This window comes from Hypanus sabinus, chromosome 8, assembly GCF_030144855.1.
Source record: "Hypanus sabinus isolate sHypSab1 chromosome 8, sHypSab1.hap1, whole genome shotgun sequence".
Taxonomy (NCBI): Eukaryota; Metazoa; Chordata; class Chondrichthyes; order Myliobatiformes; family Dasyatidae; genus Hypanus; species Hypanus sabinus.
Genome location: NC_082713.1, coordinates 127,702,521 through 127,727,137, shown reverse-complemented (window position 1 = coordinate 127,727,137; position 24,617 = coordinate 127,702,521). Strand labels below are relative to the sequence as shown.

General features: G+C 38.4%; 1 protein-coding gene and 1 long non-coding RNA gene across 5 annotated transcripts in view; one reads left to right on the top strand and one right to left on the bottom strand.

Moving 5' to 3' along the window:
* Nucleotides 1-24,617, bottom strand: part of LOC132398410 (uncharacterized) — a 41,269-nt gene that overhangs the window by 2,170 nt on the left and 14,482 nt on the right. For 2 of the 3 annotated variants that reach the window (XR_009513646.1, XR_009513645.1), the window contains exon 1: nucleotides 8,316-14,822. The exons of the other annotated variant lie outside the window; for it this stretch is intronic. This is a non-coding gene — a long non-coding RNA (uncharacterized LOC132398410). Of the gene's footprint in view, nucleotides 1-8,315; nucleotides 14,823-24,617 lie in introns of those variants that run through there. 3 annotated transcript variants of the gene reach the window in all.
* LOC132398409 (NACHT, LRR and PYD domains-containing protein 3-like) overlaps nucleotides 1-24,617 on the top strand; it is a 42,690-nt gene that overhangs the window by 7,750 nt on the left and 10,323 nt on the right. The window contains exons 3-10 of one of the 2 annotated variants that reach the window (XM_059977792.1): nucleotides 49-234; nucleotides 2,528-2,652; nucleotides 6,155-6,321; nucleotides 7,986-8,157; nucleotides 8,257-8,322; nucleotides 14,831-16,544; nucleotides 18,016-18,102; nucleotides 18,250-18,420. In XM_059977792.1, coding sequence (XP_059833775.1) covers nucleotides 2,643-2,652; nucleotides 6,155-6,321; nucleotides 7,986-8,157; nucleotides 8,257-8,322; nucleotides 14,831-16,544; nucleotides 18,016-18,102; nucleotides 18,250-18,420 — 2,387 coding nt within the window. In that variant the 5' untranslated portion in view covers nucleotides 49-234; nucleotides 2,528-2,642. Of the gene's footprint in view, nucleotides 1-48; nucleotides 235-2,527; nucleotides 2,653-6,154; nucleotides 6,322-7,985; nucleotides 8,163-8,256; nucleotides 8,323-14,830; nucleotides 16,545-18,015; nucleotides 18,103-18,249; nucleotides 18,421-24,617 lie in introns of those variants that run through there. The other variant, XM_059977793.1, reaches the window with a different exon arrangement.

Genomic DNA, 24,617 nt, shown 5'->3' with positions numbered 1-24,617 from the left:
AGAATGCATAGACGTCACCATATACTACTGAGTTTCATTTTTGCACAGGTATTCACAGTGGAACAGAGAAATATAATAGAACCAATGAAAACCTACACAAGACTGACAAACAACCAGAGTGCAAAAGAAGATGATCTGTGCAAATACAATTTAAAAAATGAGTAATACTGAGAACATGAGCTGCAGAATCCTTGAAAGTGAGTCCATAGGTTGTGGAATCAGTTCGGAGTTGAGGTGAGTGATGCTAGCCACACTGGCACAGGATGTTTGAAGGGAATAGCTGTTCCTGAACCTGGTGGTGTGAGACCTAAGGCTCCTGTACCTCCTTGCCTATGGTAGCTGCAAGGAGAGCGCATGAACTGGATGATAAGGGTTCTTGATAGCGGATGCTGCTTTCTTGTGGCAGCGCTTGCAGGTGTGATCTGTGGCGGGGAGAGCATTGCTTGTGGCGGACTGAGCTGTCTCCACTTGTTTTTGCAGGCTTTTCTGCTTCGGGGCATTGGTGTTCCCCTACCGGACCGCAATGGAACCAGTCAGGATACTCTCCACTGTGCACGTATAGAAGTTGTCAAATTTTTAGATGGCATGATGAATCTGTGCAAATTTCTAAGCAAGTGGAGGCACTGCCATGCATTCTTTATGTGTTGTTATCTACTCAATCTGTAGCTTTCAAAATGTTCTGCAGGTCTCTCATATTTCCCCTTGTCAGTCTCTGCTGCAAGGAAACTAAGCTGAAAAAAAACCAAATGTGGTGTCTTCTGAAAGTGAAAGCAATAATCCAGATGCGACAAATGCTGAAGATTTATACAAATGGAATAACTTTCTGACTCTTGAACTTAGTGCCTTGACTAATAAAGGCCAGCATGCTTTATACTTTCCTTACCCTCCAATCTACTTGTGTGACCACTTCTGTGGAGTGATGGACCCAAGATCTGTCTGTACATTACTGCTGCTGAGTGCCTTACCATGAACTATATACTTTCACTTTGAATTTTGCTCTCCCAAAGTGCAACACCTCACACTCAGATGGATTAAATGCCGCCTTCTCTTACTCCGCCCGTATTTGGAACTGATCAAATCCTGCTGTGTCCTGTGGCAACATTCTAGACTATCTACTTGGCCACCAGTCTGCAACCATACTAACCCACCTATTGAATTTTTTATTCAAGTCATACCAAAAGACCATTTCTCTGCAGATTCCATATATCTTAAACTTTTGGCTGAGCCTATTATGAGAAACCTTTTTGAGTGCCTTACTAAAATCCTTGCAGATAATATCCAATGCTCTACCTTCATAGATCAATTTCGTCACCTCCTCAAAATTCATTCAGGTTAGCAAGGCATGGCCTGACCTACCTGAATTTAGTCTTCTAAGTCTCTCCAGCTGGCATGTTGGTTCACTTTATAGAATAACTGAAGTGAAGGCACAATCATATTAAATGGCTGTGTAGGGAAAATGGTTGTTTATTCATTTCTATGGATGCTGCCTGACTTCTTGAGTTCCTCCCAGCATATGTGTGCATTTCAAGCATCTGCAGAATTTCTTGTATGGCCTATTCCAAATCTATTTACTCTGATAAAGAGTTTAAAACATTTGCCCCACAAGAATGTATCTGTGATCAAATAGCAATATTTATTTTCACAAAAGATGCTGCAGATGCTGGAAATCCAGCTGGAAACATCAGGACTGGAAAACAAGGGGAAAGTTGGTGGTGGGGGGGCGATGGAAGCAGTAGTACAAGCTGGCAGTTGATTGAAGAAAGCGGGTGAGAGGGAAGGTAGGTGGATGGAAGAGGAGAGGAATTAAGTTAGAATCTTAGATGTGATAGGTGGAAGAGATAAAGGGCTGAAGGAGGAATCTGACAGAAGAGGATACTGGGTTATCGGAGAAAGGGAAAGAGTAGTGGTACAAGATAGACAGTTAAGGAGAAAATGAGTATATTGGGAGCTACAGTTGGGAGGTATTTGCCCGTCTTTATCTATTCCCTATTCTAACTCTCCTCTTACCCCCCTTCCTCTTCTCACCTGCCTATCACCTCTGTCTGGTGCCCAATCCTTCCCTTTCTCCCACTGTCCTCTCTCCTGTCCTATCAGATTACCTCAACCTAACACCTCCAAGCTTTTTACTTCATCTCCCACCTTCCCCCTCACTTGTTTTTCACCTATCACACCAGTTTGTAATGCTTCCCTTACCCCTGCCCCACCCATTATTTTGGCTTCTTCCTCTTCCTCTCTGGTCTAGACGAAGGGCCTCAGCCTAAAACATTGACCGTTTATCCCCTTTCATAGATGCTGTATGATGTGCCATAACTTGCTGAGTGCCTCCAACATTTTGTGTTGCAATATTCATACTTGTTTACACATAATACCTGCTTCAAAAAATATATATGTATATGTGTGTATGTATAATATATATATACTGCATAATTGATGATGGATAAACCATTGCATTGGTGATATTTTTGGTTATTCATACTAACAAATGGTGTATCGGCATCATACGTTGCATGTTTTTTTTGTTTTCTAGATCTCCCTCCAAAGATTGTTCCTCTTCCATAGAAAGAGCTATATCTGACGTTTCTTGTCACTAGAGTAATTGGAGGTCCATATAGATTAAAGACTCTGCAACTCCAGGAGCCAAAATGGCCGGAGGTATTGTCATACATTTGTTTGAAATGTAATTTACGTCCTGACAGAGATTAATGTTAATTAAGATAACACAAGTGGTGGTAGTAAAACAATCAGATAGCATAGGGCAGGGGTAGCCAACCTTTTATATTCCATGAGTCAATTTTTTCACGCACAAGTTCAAATGTGTCATACTTGTAACCCCATTCAATTCTTGTAAGAATATGTTAATATAGATATATTTAGCATTTTTACATGATAGATTTAATATAAAAACAAGATAAACATTACTTACCTTAATGAGAGTTTTGAGTCTGTTTTGATTTCTCCAAGCTTTTAATGTTTGGAGTTTAATTAGTTACTGAGAGCAGTAGAGAATTCTTCAAATTTGAATCAGTCAATCGTGACCTCGTTTTGTTTTTAATCAATTTCATGGCTGAAAATGCTTGTTCACATCCGTATGTCGTTCAGAAATGACAGATATAACTCTGGGCAAATTTTCTTAGTTCTGGAAAATGTTCACAGAGCAGTGATCTCCAGAAATCATGTCAGAAGCATTTGGGACTGAGAGAAGTTCATCAAATTTCATGTTCAATAATGAATTTGTTTTCAAGTCAATAAGTTCCGTTTGTATGTGTCTAGGCATCTTCATGATTTTTTGTTAACAAAGTGAAAATGAGCTTATAAATGCAAGTCTGCAGTCTTGTTCTTTAGCAAAATCACGAAAATTACTTTCAAATGACTCTTGAAATAACCTGATTTTTTTCAATATATTTTGTAAAATTGTCATTATCTTCAGCACATTCACTCTGCTCTTTTTAGTGTGGAAACTGGTTCAAATCCTCATTTTCTTTCTGAGAGGTGAACAGTTTTAACTTCATCTTGAATGCATTGATATCATTTACTAAGCTAGCAAACAATTTGTTCTTGCCCTGGAGTTTCAAATTTAGGTCATTGAGATGGCTGATAACATGAACTAAAAATGCAAAATCAAATAGCCAATTGTTAGTTATCACATAAAAAGGGCTCTTTCCTCAGGCAGCTCATTTTTCTCTTCTGGAAAATTATCAACAGTACTTTTCAGTTTCCAAAATCTACACAGAACGTGTTCTGTAGAAAGCCAGCACATCTCACAATGAAGGACAAGATCGCCATATTCCAAATCTGAGATTTCACAATATTCTCTGATTTCTCGTCTGTTTAATCCTCTTGCTCTAACTTTATTCATGCATTTCACAACCAGTAACATAATATGCTGCAAATTTAAAGTTTTTCTGCACAGTGAATCTTGGTGTATAATGCAGTGATATTTTAGTAGAGGATGAACTAAAAAGTTCTCAAGCAAAGCTGTAGTCCCAGCGGCTTTAGCAATCATTGATGGCGCTCTGTCAGTACAAACACCGATGAGTTTACTAGAATCTAGTTGTGCATTTTCTAGGCATGATTTTACTTTGTCAAATATGTCTGATCCTCTTGTTTTTCCATGAAGCGACTCAAGACCGATAAGTTCTTCAAAGACGTTAAAGTTATCATCAATACCTCTTATAAAAATGCTTAACTGGGCTATATCACATATGTCAGCAGATTTGTCCAAAGCTAAAGAAAAGAAAGTACAAGCATGGACAAGGTCTTTCAGTTGCTCGGATACATCATGACAGAGTTCTTCAGTGCTTCTCGTAACTGTTTGCTTTGACAGAGCAAATTCATCTACTTTCCTTTTGATATTTTTATCACCAAGACATCTTGCAAATATTTGGAGACAAGGCTTAAAATTTCTTCTCCATCAGAGAAAGACTTCCATTTTTTGGGCAAAACTAAAGCAATTTTGTAAGGCGCTTCTGTCATCACCAAACTTTCACAACTTCTTTTAACAAATATATTTTGTCTTCTTTTCATTTCTTCCTTTTTCTTAATCATATATTCTTTCCGTAACTCAGATCCAAGCACTAGCTTCAGTTTTCCTTCTATTTGAGTCCGATGTTGCGGTTTATAGTGTCTATTAAGATCATGTCTTTTATTATGTGAGAAAGTGTTTTCACAGACAATGCACAACAGTCTTTCTGACAGACCCACTATAAATAAGAACTCATTTTCCCACTATTCATTGAATTCACGCTTACTATCACATTCTGCTTTTCTTTTGCTCATTTTCTTTTGCACTGTGATGGGTAACTGAATGTAAAAACAAGGCTTAATTTTCAAGGAAGTACAAAACTGCAAATGTTCACAAAGGACGAACAAAGCACAACTCCGTAACACACGTGTGTCAATTGCAAACTGACTGACAAAAACCTGCGACGCACCACTGGTGCAGAGGCCTGGCGCCTCATGATCAAATAAGTATGAAATGTGTATTGAACAGTTATGAAACGACCGCAGAACTACAGTCCTTCTTTCCTAGTTTGACTCATTAAAAAAATTTTTAAAAATTGAAGACAGATTAATGTGAAAGAAGATGACATTCGCCAAATGATGTGCACAAAATAATAAAATCGCTAAAAATAATTGCCAAGTTTTAGATTTATTCTCAGTAAAACCCACTTCTAGCTCTAAGCGACTTGAATTCTTGTTATAGATTTTTTTTCTACAAATTGGTTTTTGGTTAATACTTTTTGCATGAGTAGGTTTACTTTTTTATTATTATCACTGGGGTGCAATGCACCACTTCTAATCATCCAATGCACTACTTTTGCCACATGCGCCATAGGTTGGCCACCCCGGCACAGAGTGTTAGACAGTATAAAGAGGTATCATTGGTGGGAGCCTTAACCTTTGGTTCCCTAGTAATAGAAACTTGGAGTGTCACTGTTCAACCAAGCAAATGTCTGGATTGCAGTGCAGGAGGCCAGCTTCAGTGCCGGGGGCAAATATACAAAGAACAAAGCAGTACCGCCATATTGTGGGATTGCACTGCCATATAAACCTGCAGGGAAAATGTCCTCTTGGGTCCAAGAGGCACAGATAGATTGGAAGAGGTGAACCAGCATTGTGTAAGAGCAGGTAATGAGTAATACTGACAGAAGAAATTATCCAGAGGATACTTTATGTCTGCCATTCAAGATTAACTGCCATTACTTTGTGGTAGTGACTGTCCGATTGAACAGCTGCAGGTACAAAGTTACAAAGCTACAATGATATTGTTCATAACATTTGAATTTGCTCAGAGAAAATAAATGAAACATTCGCTGGGATGATTCCTGAGGAAATGTAAAATAAGTGTGTTTGATACTCATTTGTTAGAAGTAAGAGGTGATCTAAATGAAACATGCATTTCTAAGGGGCAGCCAGTATATCAGGCATTTTTGTAAAGCATTGGATATTTCTGAGTGTACATGAAAAGGGGTATCCTTAACAGACAATCCAGATGAAGGACATGGACACTGAGGTACTGTGGAGGGTAAGGGAAGGCAAAAGTAATTTAATATATATTTTACATGAAGCTTTTTTTTTGCAAAGGAAGGATTGGAATCCCCATCAGGATAGACATTATGTAAATATTCTGTTCTAACACCAGTTTTCTCCACAGATCCGATGTTCATAATTACTGAGATCCTGAGAACATGGGATGATAAACAACTTATTGAGTTGACAAGCATTTGTGAGGATAGACTAAGAGGGGCAATTGAAGAGGTAGTGCACAAAGTCAGTTTTGTGTTGGCCTATGAGAAATATTTCAGTGAACGTGAACATGAGGTGAGTTGGATAAGAGGGTGCCTGTTTAGATTATTGCATTTCTGATTGAATATTTAAAATGAACGCTTATGAAAAGAAATCAAGAAAACGAAGAAGTGAAAGAACAGCATACACTATAATGTAGAAATCGTTATGCAAGAATGTGAAAATCTCTAGAGGATTTTTCAATTTCTGTTCAATGGCCTGGAAAACTTATCTTTCAATATTAATGTACCAATGTCCTCATCAAATGTGGGTCCTAAGTTTCATCTGTGATCTCTTTAAATGTAAGAACAAGGGTATCGGGTTTCAGCAGTTTTCTGGAATTCACATATGATTGCCAAAGTATGTAAGATGCTGGGAATCCCCCTTCCTTTTTAGTCCTGATGAAGAGTCTCAGCTCAAAATGTTGACTCTACTCTGTTCAATAGATGCTGCCTGGCCTGCTGAATTCCTCCAGCATTTTGTGTGTTACTCAAAATATATACTTTCAACCAGTGATTAGATAGACACTGTTGTCTGCAAATGTTGTACGCTGCTGGTTCACGGAGGGAAACCACTCAGTTCCACTGACTCTAATCTGAGTTTGTTATATTTACATTTCACCCATTTTCTTTTATTCTATTGTTTATCGTTTTTGTTGTCTTTATCTTACGGGGTAAAATGAGTTATTGACAAATTTGAATAAATGCAAGTTTAATATAAAGGCACAATCGTGTTTTGTCTTCATCGCCACTATGTCCTTGTTCTGTTGGGCAAATGTAATCTCCAGAGTTACTTCCCATCACAGACCAAACCCAAGTCTTTATGTGATTTTTCTGGGTAAAAAGGTCAAGGCACTTTGATCACTCCCTTTAATGCTTTCCAAAATCTGTACCAGAATATCAGGCTCAGCCTTTCAGTTCCACTTTATCTTGTGCAGCTGACATCTTGCTGGGGAATAAACTAATAAAATGCAAATTGTGTGCAGTTCTGCTAGCCTCATTGCAGGAAAAAGATAGGGGCTTTGTAGGAGGTGCAGAAGAGGATTGCATGAATGCTGCCTGGGTTAGAATATATGAACATATACTCTGGACTGGACAGACTTGGATTGATTTTCTCCGGAGCATCAGAGCTTAAAGGGTGGCGTAATAGTAATTTATAAAATTATTAAAGGCATATATGGGGCAGACAGCTTCTTTTTCTAAGGATAAAAATGTCAAAAATTAGAGGACGCATATTTAAGGTGAAAGGCAAAACAGTTAAAGGAGACATACAGGGCAACATTTTAGTTTCTAGAAGAGTCTACTAGCCATGGTGTGGCAGTAAGTACAATAGTGTGTTCAAAAGTTTGTTAAGTACATGTAAGAATATGCAGGGAGTGGAAGGATATGGACAATATAAGAGCATAAGACAACTAGCTTTGTTCAACATTTTGATCGTCACAGATACAGTAGGCCGAAAATCTATTCCTGTGTTGTACTGTTCAATAAACTTCAAGATTTTGACTGTCTGTAACTCACAAGCATAATATTTCTAATTTCCGCTTTGGTTAACTTGACTATTTTTTGTCATAATTTACTGACTTGAGAAAGTTAACAAATATTCAGACCCTGGTGGTTATGGGTCAGACTGCTTTTCAGTTCTTGCAACATCTGTGAGATCCCACTGCTAAGCAGTTCCTTGTTTTTTCATTCCCTTTACAGGATGTCATTAAGACTGCAGAGACAGAAAATCGGGCAAATGCTTGCAAACTCTTCCTCCGTCTGGTGAGGGGAAAAGATTCCGAAGTCCAAAGATTGATATGGAAATCCTTTGTGAAAATGCACCACATTGTACCAAAACTGGATGAATTGCTGAAGGAGATACAGGGGCTTGGTGCAGTAAAACAGCATTTTGAATTAATCATTTAATACAAATTTCACATCTTTCATCAGAAAGGAACATGTTTATGATTTTGTGTCATAATTTCAACAGGTTCTGATCCTGTTGAATGCTGGAAGGTCATGCGAGGCTTATCAGAACTACCTCCTTACCTGCGAGGTAAGCTAAGATGGGAAAATGTGCACTCCATATTAGAGAACCTTGACATCTGTATGGTGTAGCTGAAAGGGTAAACATAGGATAGGAAGTTGAGATTATCAGGGAAATTGGGTAATGGAGAATGAAGATTGGATGCTGAGCATGAATGTCCTGCTTTAATATTGCATATTGTGTAAAAGTTAAGAAATGCAAACATTCAGCCATGAGACCATCCTTCAGTTTAATAACAAAGCCCAACTTTCTACATCAACTCCACTTACCAATACTTTCCCATATTCCTTAATTACCTGGATTCCCTAATGCCCATCAGTTATATGCTTGAATGTATTGAAATTGCCCATGATGCTAAAGAGATGGTTTTCAAGGTCACATTGCCTTGTCTTACCAAAATCTTGGATGATTTGTGCATTGTTTTAACTCTCCAGCAAGTCTCTCATTCCAAAAGTACTGAAAACCATTGGTTCATTACATTTGCCATTCCTGGAATCAATGTGATATGAAGAACTACACTCTGTATCAGGTACAGAAGTGAAGCCCGCTGTGGTCTTCTGCTATCGTCCATCCATTTCAAGGTTCAATATATTGTGTATTCAGAGATGTTCTTCCACACACCAGTTATAATGTATGGTTATTTGAGTTACTGTTGTCTTCCTGTTAGCTGAACCATTCTCCTCTGACCTCTATCATTAACACGGCATTTTCACTCACAATAACAGTTGCTCACTGGATTTTTTTTCTGTTTTTCGCACCATTCTTCATAAACTCTTGAGACTTTCGTGCATGAACACTCCAGGAGTTCAGCATTTACTGAGATACCTAAACCTCCCCATCTGGCACCAGCAATCATTCCACGGTCAAAGTAAATTAGATCACATTTCTTCTCCATTCTGATGTTTGTTCTGAACAACAACTGAACCTCTTGACCATGTCTGCATGTGGTTTTGCATTGAGTTGCTGCCAAATGATTGTCTAATTAGATATTTTCATTAATGGGCAGGTGTACCTAATATAGTGGTCACTGAGTATATATTGACATCTTATGGAAAGATGTAAATGCAGCAGCGGTGTCGTGGTAGATGATTTTAACTTGCCCAATATTGACTGGGAGTCCTTAGTGCAAGGGACTCAGATGGGGGAAAATTTGTAGGTGCATCTAAGAGGGCTGTTTTAAACAGTGTACAAGGATAGTCCATCTAGAAGTGGTACCGTATTGGACCTTGTTTTAGAGAATGAGCATTACCATGTTACTGGCCTTTTAGTGGGAAAGCATTTTGGGAATAGTAATAACAATTCAATTTTAAGGTAGTTATGAATAAGGATAAGTGTAAAACAAATAAATTACTAAATTTGGGGATGAAAAAAAACTATTAGACAGGAGATGGGAGAGTTAGTTGTGAAGAACTGTTTTTGAGTATGTTTACATGTGACATGTGGGAGATGTTTAAGGACCAGCTGATCAGAGCTCAGGATGGACATGGTCCAATAAAGACAGACAAGTTAGAAAGCTAAGAGGTCATTGGATGATAAGAGATTATGAATTTAGTCAAAAAGTAAAAGAAAACTTATCTAAGCTTTAGGAAGCTAAAATCAGACAGGTGCCTTGAGGAAACAGGAAAGCTATCAAGCAAGGGATTAAGAAGGCCAAAAGGGCTAATAAAATGTTCTTGGCAAGTGGGATTAAAAAGAATCTGAAAGCATTTTACGCTCACGTTGAATACAAGAATATAACTAGGGAGAAGGTAGAAGCACTCAAGGATAATGGAGGGAGTTTTTGCCTGGAATCAAGGGATATTGGTGAAGTGCTAAATGTGCACTTTAGTTGAGGATACGAAGATTAGTGAGAGCATTGCGGGGTATGCAAATATACCAGGTCATTTTGACACCATGAGGTGGTGGTACTGAGTCTTTTTAAAGAGCATGAAGGTGAATACGTCCCCAGGACTGAAGGGATATATTGCAGTTTAATGAAAGATGGAAGCGAGTTTGCTAGAATCTTGACAAAATATTGTGTGTGAAGTCCCAGAAGACTGGAAAGTAGCAAATCTTTTGTAGAAGAGAAGTGAAGTACTACAAGAAATTATGTCATTGGTAGGAAAGCTATTGGAGAGGGTTCTTTACTCACATTTAGAAAACTATGTGGATGTTGTTTACACAGATTTTAGTCGGGCACTTGACCATGTGATAAATTGCATGGGACACGCACCATTGTTATTTTGGATTTGAAATTAGCTTTTACTTAGAAGACAGAGGGTAGTAGGACAGGGGTGCTATCATGGCTGGAGGACTGTGACCAGTGGAGATGAGCAGGGATCAGTTTGTGCAGGACCTCTGTTTGTGAAATATATCATGTTGTGGTCAGTGAAGGTTGTCAAAGGGATACAGCAGAATATAGATCAGTTACAAATGCATGTATAGAGGAGAAATTTAATTTGGGATGTGTATCGTGTTTGTCTTAGGGAGTTCAAACGGAAATTATGCTGATAATATCAAGGCTTTATATAGCATAGGTGTATAGAGGGGTTTTCGACTCTTAGTCCTTAGCTCCATGAGAGTGTCTACATTAGTAGACAGTGCTTTTTAAAAAAGGCATATGACATGATTGCCTTCCTTGTTCGGTACATTGATTGTAAGAGCAGGGAAGTAATGGTGCAGCTATATAAAACATAGGCGAGGCCGCACTAGAAGGGTTGTTTTCCCTAGAGCATCAAAAACAGAGAGAAGACTGATAGAAAATGGTAAGATTAAGAGAAATCAATAGGGTAGGCAGTCAGAATCAGTTTTCCTCAGTAGAAATGCCAAATACATTTCAGGTGAGAAGGGAAAGTTTTACTTACCAGAGTGGTGAGTACTCGTAGCAGGCTGCCAGAGCCAGTGGTGGAAGGGGATATGATAAGAAGCTGTTAGACAGACGCATGAATATGAAGGAATGGAGGAATGTGGATCACGTACAGGCAGAAAAGATTTAGTTTAATTTTGGTCCTCACCACAGATAATGTAGACCATTGGCCATGTGTTACTTTGCTGTACTGTTCTATATTCAGTCTGTAAATAAAGAACAAATCACTTTGGACTGGGTCCCCTGCCCAGATATGTTATTGGGATGTTATCAATCTCATGCTTACTTGGGACTGATGGTGATAGCTTGCCTTAATGACTCCAGCTAAATCATGGCCAGGCCTTGGGCCGCACGTGGAACCACCTCCCCAAATGTCCCTGACAGAGTTGGATTGCTGATTCTAGTAATCTTAAGATGTTGCTAGCATTGAGTCTGAAAAGCCATTAAAATTAAAACAAATAATTCTTAAAGAGAATTTAGTTACTTAAAAGAAAACAAAATAAATATTTGAAAATAGTTTTAAAGTACCTTTGCCTAGCAATGAAAGTTGGTGGGAACTGGGATTCTGGGAAGCCTTATGGCAGAGTGCGCTGCAAGATCTCTGCATCCTCGATGTTGGCTCGTCAGTAATGTTATCATATTCACTAAAGAGCAGCACAATCTGTACATGAGAACTGAAAGAATGATTAAGGGTATGCACTGTATGTTTGGCATAAATAAATGATCTTTTATTGAAGCAATTGAACCTCCAACTTCTCGTGTGCAACTTTAAATATATTTAATCCAAATTACTTTGTTAATTGTGAGTGTTATGCTAAGATATGAAAATACACCAAAATTGCATGATCATTGAAATGCATCCAAAACTTTCAAAGATGAAACTCTTTAATGTAATCCTGGCTTTTTTGTAGATTCAATTTAACAATGACTGTCACTTACAACCTATAGTGTATGCCTTGTCTTTTTCACACATATGCTGTATGCTTACACAGTACAGCAAGTAACCTCACCATGTCCTGATAAAATGACAAAATATATTATTATGTGCAGCACTCTCACTGGGGCTTGTACCCCATCTTGGCTTGTTAGCTAACTGTGCTAACAGCCGCGTAATTCAGTGGTGAGAAGGCAATCTTACATAAGCAAAATATATCTAGGATCGGTATGATTTGGGGTTCAACCAAACCGGAAAGTAGGGATGTTCCAATTAAGGAACGTTGAGTGTAGTAAATGCCGCATAAAACCATACACAATTATCAGTTGCCAAGGGATGACAGATTGTACACCAGTATAAAATTACAAAAATGGTATCTTTTCCAATTCTCAACTTTATCAAACAATTAATAGGAAAAGAAAGAAAAAATATAAAAGGGCTCATTACAGTTAACCAGTCTAAATGTGCACAAAGCTTTGGAGCTCATTTCTGTAGTAGCTGGGTGTATCACTTTACTCATAGCACTGAATTCCCATCACCAGCCACAGATAGAACTTTCCATCTTGGAATCCTTTGTTTTGCAAAGCACTCTTTGCATTAGGGTCTCCTCTTTGGATGGGATCCTCTGGTCGTCTTCTCTGGTGCTCTTTTCTCCACACCACCTGCCAATAGACCCCAAACCAGACTACTGCCCTCCAGAAATATCGTCCCATCTAGCTCTCTGGAATCTTCTCTTGAATCCCACTGGGCAACGCGTATCCAGACAGACCTGATTAACTGACACAATATTCCAAAGTTGGGCAACATGGCTCCTTGTCTTTAGCCGAAGCCAAAACACTGTTAATAGCAGGATACACTGCTTTTGCAGAAACTGCTAAAATAAAAATATTTCGCAGCATAGCAGTAGAAATCTTACTTGGGGCATACATGTGTATGGAGTCAGAGGTGTTTAAAGAGCGTTCCAGCTGTCTGAGGGTCCAGGTGTTACTAATAAAATTTTGAACAACCAAGATAGAAGAGTTAGAAGTGAAAACTTGCTGAAGTTTGTGGCAGAGACAATGAAAACTTGCAAAAAATGTAATATTAAAGGCAGATATGTTGCTGGAACTGGAGACATTGGCCTCAGAGAGTGGGGGAAGTGGGAGTGGACATAGTGAGGTGATGCTTCCTATGTTGGGAAAGTCTAGGACCAGCCTTAGAATAGAAGAGTGTCCCTTTAGAATAGAGATAAGGAGGAATTTCTTTAGCCAGAGGGTGTTGAATCTGTGAAATTCATTCCCACAGGTGGCTGTAGAGGCAAAGTTCTTGGGTATATTTTCATCGATGGTTGATAGATAAGGGTGTCACGGGTTATAGGAAGCAGACAGGAGAATGGGGTTGAGAGGAATAATAAACCAGCCATGATGGTGCAGATTTGATGAGCTGGAAGACCAGAATTAGGCCATATATTTTATGGACTTTTAGGAAGTTTGTGCTTGGTGTAGCTGGTAAATCTGGTTATATCCAAAATGAGTAAAATTACAAGAAGATTTATTCTGGGTTAAATTGCCAAAATGAGCTAGGCTGGGGGATAGACTGGAAGACAATCTAATTGTTGATTCCCAGGTAGCAAATATATTGACAGAAGAGCAGAAAAACTGGTGTGGTAGAGGGTGAAGTATATAGATTGCTCATAAGTTGGTAATCTGATCAACCGCTGAATGGGTCTTCTGCATTTTCCTGCTTGAGGGACTTTGTCTGTATTCTGTGTTGATTATCTGAAGATGCTGAAATTGACTCAGGAAGATGTGGGGATCTGAAAGATGGATTTAGTGTCACAGAAGATCTATACAGAGAAAATATTGAAAAACAAGGTTCTCCCTTGTGGAAGAGTGAGTAACTAGGTGACAAAAAGCTTGGCTATCTCGGCATGAACATTTAGTTAGGTAGATTTGTTTGAATAATTTAAATGATCAGGATGATCGTCTGAAGGGGAAGTATGTGTAGGACTATTGGAGAGGGTGGGACAAGGAGTTTTTTGTTTCTTATTTTTGACTCAATGGTCCAGATGCTCTCTCTCCATGTGGTTACTATTCTATGAATGTACAACACCCAGTTCATCCCAGCTGCAGAAACAAAGAAACTTTTGACAATTCGCAGTCAATCCACTATCAGGTCATATAACATCTTATCTACTCCCCGCACTGTAAGGTAATTCAGATGGAAGACCAGCAAATTTGTAGAAGGCTCCTCTATCAAGGTTTATATCATGCAGATCTTCTCTAGGTCTTGAACATTTTCAGTAAGATTCACACGGTCACTGCATTTAACTCTCTCCGTGCATGTCACCTACGCAAGGATCTAATTGCAATGAACCTTCTTTCCACTTCTATACTGCCCCAACTCCTACATCTACTGTAGGTTTGATTATTGCTCCAAATTAATAGCAAATTGGGCATTTGAAAGACTTGAGTCTTGATAATACCAAATCTGTATCACAAGGGTCATTCATTCAATTAGAAACAGCTGTCAGAGGGCACAGTACCTGAAATATTAAAGCAATTAAATGCCGTAGTAAATTTCAACACATTACTCAGTTTAGGAAAGTTTTCATGAAGTTGTCAGCTTTCCAGATATAATTTATTTTCAACTGTGATCACAGTTCACACTCATGAAGTTAATGAGTAGTTGAGCAATGCTGGGTGTTTATATCAGTTAAACTAATTTTGAGCTCTGCTAATCTGTCTATTTGATGGAAGATATTCAGCAGCAGCACAAGGAGACTCTTCGGACACAAACAGAAAAACTGAGTGTCAGCACCATCCTGATGAGGGAGAAGGTTATGGATTTCCAGCTGACCGATCGATATGCTGAGCTCACGGTGATCTCTACTGTTCGAGATCGGCAACTTGTGGAACATGAGCTGCTGGCGAGAGGTCGGGACCACGAGAAATGGAGGGACAAGCATCTCCAGGGAGTGCTGGAAAAAATCCGGACCGACCAGTTGTTTCAGAGCAGGTTTTCCCGGAGTAAATTCAAATCTCGGAGATCGGCAGCAGTGGCCGGAGTAGCAGGGATTGGCAAAACAACAATGGTGCAAAGAATTGTATATGACTGGGCCATAGGGAGAATATACCAACACTTTCAATTTGTCTTCTGTTTCAAATTCCGAGATTTAAACAACACTGGCTGCAAAACAACCCTGAAGAATTTGATTCTGGATCAGTACCCTTACTTCGGGAGTACACTAGAAGAGGTCTGGAAGAACCCAGAAGGATTGCTGTTTATTTTCGATGGTTTGGATGAATTCAAGTACACAATTGATTTTGCTGACAGTCAATCTCAATACATGTGCCTTGATCCCGAATCGTGGTGTGACAATGCGTCTGACATTGTGTACAGTTTAATCCAGGGCAAGTTGCTCCCAGGGTGTTCAGTACTGGTGACCACCCGCCCCACTGCGTTACATTTATTGGAAAAGGCAGAGATTGGTGTTAGGGCTGAAATCCTGGGGTTTGTCGGCGAGGAAAGGAAAAAATATTTCAGCATGATTTTTGAAGATCAGGCAGTAGCAGCAGCTGTTATTAAGCATATTGAGGAGAACGAGATCCTGTACACCATGAGCTACAACCCTTCTTACTGCTGGATCCTTGGTTTGGCACTGGGCCCTTTTTTCAAACAAGAAGACAAGAACCTACGGCAAGTTCCCAAGACAATCACCCAACTATATTCCTATCATATTTACAACATCCTGAAAAACCACAGCCTTGAGATTGAAAGACCCTGTGACATGTTACTGAAGGTTGGTGAGATGGCCTTGGCAGGAGTATGTGAGAAGAAGATCGTGTTTACAAATGAGGATTTGAACAAGTACAAGCTGGAGCCATCCCAGTTCCTGTCCGGGTTCCTGGTGGAACTCTTGGAGAGAGACAATTGTGCCAAGAGCGTGGTGTACACTTTCCCACACCTCACCATCCAAGAGTTTGTAGCTGCACTCGCACAATTCCTGACGCCAGATAACAAGGATATCCTGAAATTCCTCTCTGAAGCCCACAGTGCAACTGATGGGCGATTTGAAGTATTTCTCCGTTTCGTTGCTGGTCTGTCCTCTTCATTGTTACAGGTCCTGAAGGAGTTTCTGGTTCCAGTTCCTTATGAAAGAATTTGCCGAGTGATTGACTGGGTGAAAGAGGAGATTAAACGTCAGGCTAGCAATGGAAACAAAAGGAGCCTCCTGAACACATTGCACTACCTGTTTGAGTCTCAGAATACTGGACTGGCTCGGGATGCACTAGAATCTGTGCAGACACTTACATTCTGTGGCTTGCGACTGACCCCGATTGACTGCGTGGTCCTGTCCCATGTCATTGGATTCTGTAACACAATAAAGCATCTCAATCTGCGGGGCTGCTACATTCAGCATGAAGGACTCCAGCGGCTGGCACCTGGGCTGCACAAATGTTACGAGTTACGGTAAGTTTATTTTTGTCTCTAAAATATAAAATTGTTTTATACTTTAAAATGATAGAAAAGTGGATTCTAACCAATCATGATAAATAAATTTTCACCCAGCATTTAATCAACCCTAGAATGATTCTATGTGAAGGGATATTGGAGTTTTTTTTTATCAAATATGTAAGCGGAAACCATTAATTAGACTGCTGAGCATCTCAGCCTTTTCCGAAGGAGAAGGGGCAAAGGGTGGTGTCCAGCTTGTCAATGTGAATAGGAGAGGAAGCTAAAACATTGAATATTGAATAGAAGAGGGCAGCACTTAGCCTGGGCAGTCTTATTGGTTGAGCTAAGCTATTCCTAAATGGGAGGGGAGGGGGGGCCCACACATTCTCTTATACATGTAATGCTCTTCACACACTCCAGTCCATTTACCACCAGTCAGGGTAAAATGGCTTACAATTCGGTGCAACTGTTGTAATCTGGGCAGGTAAGAATTGAGAGTTAAGAAGCCTTCAAGCAACTGCTGGGTGTGGAGATCAAACCCTTGTACAATCTGCGGGAAAAACTCAGCAGGTCAAACAGCATCTGTACCTACTGTACCTTTTCTACCCACCTGGCTTGACCCATTACCTCCTGGCTACCCTGCTTGCACTCATCCCCACATTTTATTCTGGTGCTTTCCCCCTGAAGAAGGGTCTCAGTCCAAAACGTCGACAGTTTATTCATTTCCATAGACGCTGCCAGACCGGCTGTGTGTAGCATCTGTAGGACCAAAGAACTGTTTGGGTTGGCACCCTGCATTACATCATTGACAACTCCTCTCCTCCTACAGATGCTGCTAAAGCTGCTGTGCTCCTCCTTCAGATTGTTTGTTGCTCCAGATTCCAGCATTTGAAGCACTCTCATGCTCCCTTCCACAAATCCTCTGTTTAACTGTTTACCAGTTAAACCTGAAACGCAGAGCACATTTAATGGGACCAAGCAGAGATGCCTTTACCCAGTATTAGAGAGACATTAACAGAAGATTCCCACAATCGTGCTGATAAAAGTACCCTTCTCATAAAACCATGGAGAGGATTTTTCAGCAGGTGTTAGCAGAGTCTCAAAACTTATTTCATGAAAATATAATACATATTAATATTTTTCAGTGTAAAGAGTATCGTTTAACTGCACGATCATGTGACTAGAAAATTGGTGTATTCTTAAAAAAAATCTAGCATTTAAAAAGCAGCAGAACGTATTTATTCCTTCAAAGGTAAAGAATGGCCACTAGGATGTTCATTATCCAGAGTGAGGGTGAATAAAGGCTTCACACTTGAAGCATTTTGTAAATAATCAGGAGATGGACTATGAGTTTCATGTTCGGTGATGTGAAAATCTGTTTACTAATTTCCTGTTTATTAATCTCCTTAAGTTATTCTTAAAATACTTAAGTGAGTGAAAATATGGCAGACGCAGGATTTGAATAATTTTATCTGTTTGTCTCTAGGCTGGGTGATAATGAACTGGGAGATTCGGGAATAGAACTGGTATCTGCTGCTCTGAACAATGCAGAATGTAAAATACAGAAGCTAGAGTAAGTACCAGACTCAGAGATTGTGTTTATGATCACTAGCTGATGGTGAACATTAATATGATCAGCTATTCTGTTACTGATAAACACAGGATTTGCCCTGTCTCCTGAATTTCTGCATCCTTCATCCTCAATCTCTCTAAACTGCAGGTTGGATAAGACTGGTCTCACAGCCACTTGTGCCGCTGGCTTGGCTTCTGCTCTCAATAAAACACGCTCACTGACAGAGTTTGACCTGGGTATTAATAAACTGGAAGATTTAGGAGTGAAACTTCTGTCTGCAGTTCTGAGCAACCCGGAATGTAGCATACGGAAACTGCGGTAAGTTTGGAGATTGGGCAGATAATACTCTGTTTCATCTTCCAATACCTGCTGTCACCATATCACTCAAGTAATATGTCCTGGCTCTCCCAGAACCTCTCCAATGCCAGCCCTTCTTAGATATGGGGCTGAAAACTGCTGCAACACCCCAAATGTAGTCTGACCAATACATTACAATGCCTCGGCATTACATCTAAGGTTACTTGCAAACTGGCACAGGACACCTTTCAGACTGAATGAAACAGCAGGCCATTTCAAATGTTTATCTGTGATTAACCTGAGGTACACTTAAGTTCTGCCAATGTTTTATGGCAGGCTAGGACAAAAGCAGAAAACCAAACTGCTGAAGGTTTTGCTGCCTCATACTCAATCAGTGGCTGCACAAGGCCCAGAATTGCACATGCTGTCACTGGGCTCTGCAATGTGTGGACAAGTGCTCAACTTCTCCTGGCTTATACCAATCGCTTACATCTGTGCTCTTTCCGAGTGAAAGGTTTATTGATGTTTCTGGTCATTGCATACTGAGTGTTAGTATTATCAGTGTTTGTGATATGGCAACTCTGCAATGGGATGTGCATTGGTTAAGCGAGTGGGCAAATGTTTGATAAATGGACATTAAAATGAGAAAAAAGTGAGGTCATGGACCTTAGTAAGAGCACTTGAAAGGCAGACTCTCATCTAAATGGAAAGAGACTGAAAATGAATGATGTTCGGAGGGATCTAGGTAATCTTGTGCATGAATCACAGATAAACAAGGAAGTGCAGCGAGCGGTTATTGCTAAGTGTCTGGAGTTCAGAAGCAGGAAGTTTTGCTACTACAGCCCAGGGTGGTGGTGTGGTCACACACGGAATACTATGTACATTTTTGTTCCCCTTAGCTAAAAAGGAATTTAGTAACATTGCATTGGTACTGCAGGCTAATTTTTAGGATCAGTGGATTTTCCTTCTGAGTGGTTTGAGCTGCATTGTTCGGAGTTGAAGAGAATAAGGAGTCTTAATAGTGAAGCGTATACCAGGGTGGGGGGAGCATGGCAGGGCAGATGTGAAGGTATTTTTTACTAGTGGGAGAATCTTGAAACGAGAAGGCATAGCTTCAAGATGACGGACCGTTCATTTAGAGTCATTAAGCATACAAACAGGCTGTTCAGCCTAACTGGTTTTTGCTGATCAAGATTCAGATCTAAGCTCATCGCCTTTGACTTTGTTTGGCCCACATCCCTTTTGAGCTTTCCGCATACCTAGCTAAGAATCTTCCTAAATTGAGTTAATATACCTGCCTCATCCACTTCCTCTGGCAGCTCACCACTCTTTTGGTGGAAAAAGTTGCCCCTCAACTGTTGTCATAGTCTTGAAACCGGTCCAGAGGCCCAGCGTATCCTTGCCAGTGAGCTAGTCCCACCTGCCTTCCAATTCATCTTATCCAAATACAGATATAGATGTTTTTTTTAATACTGCTATTGTAAACCTTTTAAATATTCCACCCTGATCTTAAATCTATTCCATTTGGTTTTTAGTACCTTCACCCTCAGAAAAAATCTGTGCCTGCACTGTCTATGCCTCTCACGATCGTATATACATATCTTGTCAGGTCACCCTGAATCTCCTGCATTCCAGGGAATAAAGTCCTGGTCTATAGAGCCTCTCCTTGTAACTCAGGCCCTTGTTAAATCATTACTCTCACCTTAGATCCTTGCCCTGCAGTTCTTCATTCCCCTAGAATCAAAAGACTGATTTCCCCTGTCTGTACACCTCATGGTCTTGTACCTCAGTAAGATCAGCCTTCATTCTCCCACACGCTAATGAAAATACTACCGTTACTATTACCATCGGGAAAGAGGTACATGAGCCTTATGCTTAACCGTTTAGAAACAGTTATTACCCAACAGCATCGGACTCCTGAACTGGCGTGGATAATTTCAGTCACAAACAACTGATTCCACACACTGCACTCTCCCAAGGACTCTTCACTACTCGTGTTCTCGGTGTTTTCTTATTTGCACAGTTTGCCTTTTGCACATTGGTTGTTTGTCAGTCCTTTGTTTATTTTTTTTTCATAGATTCTATTGTATTTCTTTCTTTCTTCTAAATGCCTACAAGACAATGAAAGTTAAGATAGCATATGATATATATTGTACGTACTCTGATAATTAATTTACCTTCAACTTTGAAATAGTCACAACCCGCTCGACGTCTCTACATAACTCAATCCCTTATGAATCGCCTCTGCACACTTTCCAGTGTAATCTGCATTTTTCTACACCAAGGTGATCAAAACTGAACACAATATTCCAAATGTGGTCTCACCAATGCCTTGTACAACTGCAGCATAACATCCAAGTTCTATACTCAGTGCCCTAACTGTTGAAAACTAGCTTGCCAAAAGTATTCATCGCCTTTAGTGTGGCACCACTTACAGGGAACTTGTATTCTTCTATTCTACAACAACCCATTCACAGCAAAAATTGTGCATTCACCTTCCAAAATGTAAAATGTCACCCTTAAGGCAATGAAACTGCATTTCTTATTCCTTGATGCACTTACCCAGCTGATTAAGATCTCTCTTTGAATCCTGACAGCACCTTCATGGTCAATGACAGCCCCTATTTTTCTTTTTCAATCTTTTTATTATTATTATTAATATCAACATAATAAGATTAATTCATAGATAATGGGATTACAAACATACAAATTTCAGCTGAACATGAAAGGATACATAAGCAATAGTTACAATATAAATGAGTCTTCCCAAATCATGGACAATACAAGTAACATATAAACAAAGCAAACCTAGGTATATCATAATATATATTTAAAAAAACAGAAAAGAGAAAAAAAATTATGCTAGAAAAACTAATCTGACAATCTAATAACTAATAAGGAAAAAAAATGAAAAAAAAGAAAAAAAGGGAAAAAAAGAGAAAAAAGGGCTGTTTATAATATCTAACAAAAATACAAAATCATCAGTGTTGTCAGCTCCGATCCTCTCAACATATGTAAAATCAAAACTGGAAAAACAAATAGGCTTGGAACAGGGTCATATTACATCATATGAAAATATTGAATAAATGGTCTCCATATCTTTTCAAATTTAATAGAAGTATCAAATACAACACTTCTAATTTTTTCTAAATTTAAACATAACATAGTTTGAGAAAACCAATGTAATACAGTAGGAGGATTAATTTCTTTCCAATTCAACAAAATAGATCTTCTAGCCATTAATGTAAGAAATGCAATCATTCGACAAGCAGAAGAGGATAAATGGACTGAGTCCATCATTGGTAAACCAAAAATTGCAGTAATAGGATGAGGTTGTAAATCAATGTTCAATACCGTGGAAATAATATCAAAAATGTCTTTCCAATATTTTTTCAAAAGTGGACAGGACCAAAACATATGAGTTAAAGACGCTATCTCAGAATGACATCTGTCACAAATAGGATTTATATAGGAATAAAAATTAGCCAATTTATCCTTGGACATATGAGCCCTATGCACAACTTTAAACTGTATTAATGAATGTTTAGCACATATAGATGATGAATTAACTAATTGAAGAATTTTATCCCAATTCTCAATAGGGATAGTAAGGTTAAGTTCTCTTTCCCAATCATTTTTAATCTTATAGAAGGGCTCTGAACGTATCTTCATAACTATATTGTAGAGTTTTGATATTACCCCTTTCTGGGAAGGATTTAGTTCAAACAAATTCTCCAAAATACCCGAAGACACAAGATTTGGAAAGGTAGGAAGTACAGTATTTAAGAAATTCCTAATCTGTAAATATCTAAAAAAATGAAATCTAGGCAAATTATATTTATTAGATAATTGTTCAAAAGACATAAAACAATTATCCAAAAATAAATCGGAAAATTGTAGTAATCCTTTAGTCTTCCAAGCTGAATAAGCTTGGTCTATAATAGAAGGATAAAAAAAAACAATTTGATACAATAGGAATATTTAAAACAAACTGAGTCAACCCAAAAAATTTCCGAAATTGAAACCTATATACGTAAAGTATGTTTATCTATCGGATTGTCAATTCATTTCTGCAATTTAGAAAGAGCAAAGGGAAGAGAAGACCCTAAAATAGAACCCAATGAAAATCCTTGTACAGATTTAATTTCCAGGTTCACCCAATGAGGGCTAAAAGATAAATCCGAATCCTTTAACCAACATATCAAATATCGGATATTGACTGCCCAATAATAAAATCTAAAATTTAGCAATGCCAATCCACCTTCCTTCCTTGCCTTCTGTAAATATTTTTTACCTAATCTAGGATTTTTATTCTGCCATATATATGAGGAAATTTTTGAATCAACATTAGCAAAAAATTTCCATAAATTGGAACCTGTCTATTTAAAGGAAACAATTCACTCTTACTAAGATTTAATTTATACCTGGAAAAATTACTAAATATATATAAAAACTTGGATAAAATAACCATCTTAATAGCATTAATCCGACCTATCAGAGATAAAGATAATGGTGACCATTTAGTAAACAAACATTTAATCTGATCGATTAGGGGTAAAAAAATTAACCTTAAATAAGTCCTTATAATTTTTTGTGACTTTAATCCCTAAGTAAATAAAAGAGTCATGAACTAATTTAAAAGATAAATTTCCATAAATTGGAACCTGTCTATTTAAACAATTCACTCTTATTAAGATTTAATTTATACCTGATTTATAAATTTATAAAGATTTATAAATTAATTTATAATTTATATCAATTACTAAATTGAGCCAACAATGATATAACTGCCGGAATGGATTTCTCATGATCAGAAATAAATAATAATAAATCATCTGCATATAATGATAGCTTATGTATATCCATCCCACGAGTAATGCCAAAAATGTTCTGTGATTCTCTGATAGCAATTGCCAAGGGTTCTAAAGCAATATCAAATAATAATGGACTAAGAGGACAGCCTTGTCTAGTACCCTGAAATAAACGAAAAAAGGGAGATCTTTGATTGTTAGTAAACACCGAGGCTACTGGAGTATGATATATCAGTTTAATCCAGGAAATGAATGTCGGACTAAAATTAAACTTCTCAAGCACGGTAAAAAAGTATGGCCATTCAACTCTATGAAATGCTTTCTCCACATCTAATGAAATGACACATTCTGAAGTGCTATGTGAAGGAGTATAAACAATATTCAATAATCTCCTAACATTGAAAAAAGAATAGCGATTTTTAATAAAACCAGGTTGATCTTCCGAGATAATTTCAGGTAATACCTTCTCCAGCCTGGATGCCAGTAACTTGGAAAAGTTCTTGGAATCTACATTCAATAAAGATATTGGTCTATAGGATGCACAGTCAGTAGGGTCTTTATCTTTCTTCAATATTAAAGAAATGGAAGCTCTATAAAAAGATTGTGGCAGATTACCCAGTCTAATTGCTTCTTCAAAAACCCTGCATAACCAAGGAGAAAGAGTAGAGGAAAAACATTTTAAAAATTCTACTGTATACCCATCTGGACCTGGTGCTTTCCCAGAATTCATAGAGGAAATAACCCCTTTAACTTCTGCATCCATAATAGGAGTATCTAATTTTGAAAGATCATCTGATGATAATTTTGGAAAATTCAATTTCCCAAGAAAATCATACATGGTATAATCATGAGGGAATTCAGAATGATACAGGGAGGTATAAAAATCTTGAAAAGATTTGTTTATCTCATCATGGTTAACTGTCAGATCCCCATTCTGCTGACGAATCTTAATAATTTGGCGTTTAACCACCGATTTATCACTATGTATATAAAAATTAGATCTAGTTTTCATTAATTGATTTTTGAAGATGTAAGTAATAAACTATGTTCCATTTGAAGTTCAACCCTTTGTTTGTAAAGCTCCTTACTAGGGGCAATTGAATATTTCTTGTCAATCTCTTTAATTTTATCAACTAGTAAAAGAGTTTCCTTCTTAATGCGTTTTCTCAAACCAACGGAATAGGAGATAATCTGTCCACGTATATATGCTTTAAAAGTGTCCCAAAGTGTTCCGCAAGAAATATCATCCGTGGAATTAGTTGAAAAGAAGAAATCGATCTGTTCCTTCATAAATTTAATAAAATCTTGATCTTGCAGTAAGGTCGAATCAAATCGCCATTGTCTAGCACTAGAAGCTGTATCCGTAAATTTAATAGAAAGTTTAAATGGAGCATGGTCAGAGATGGC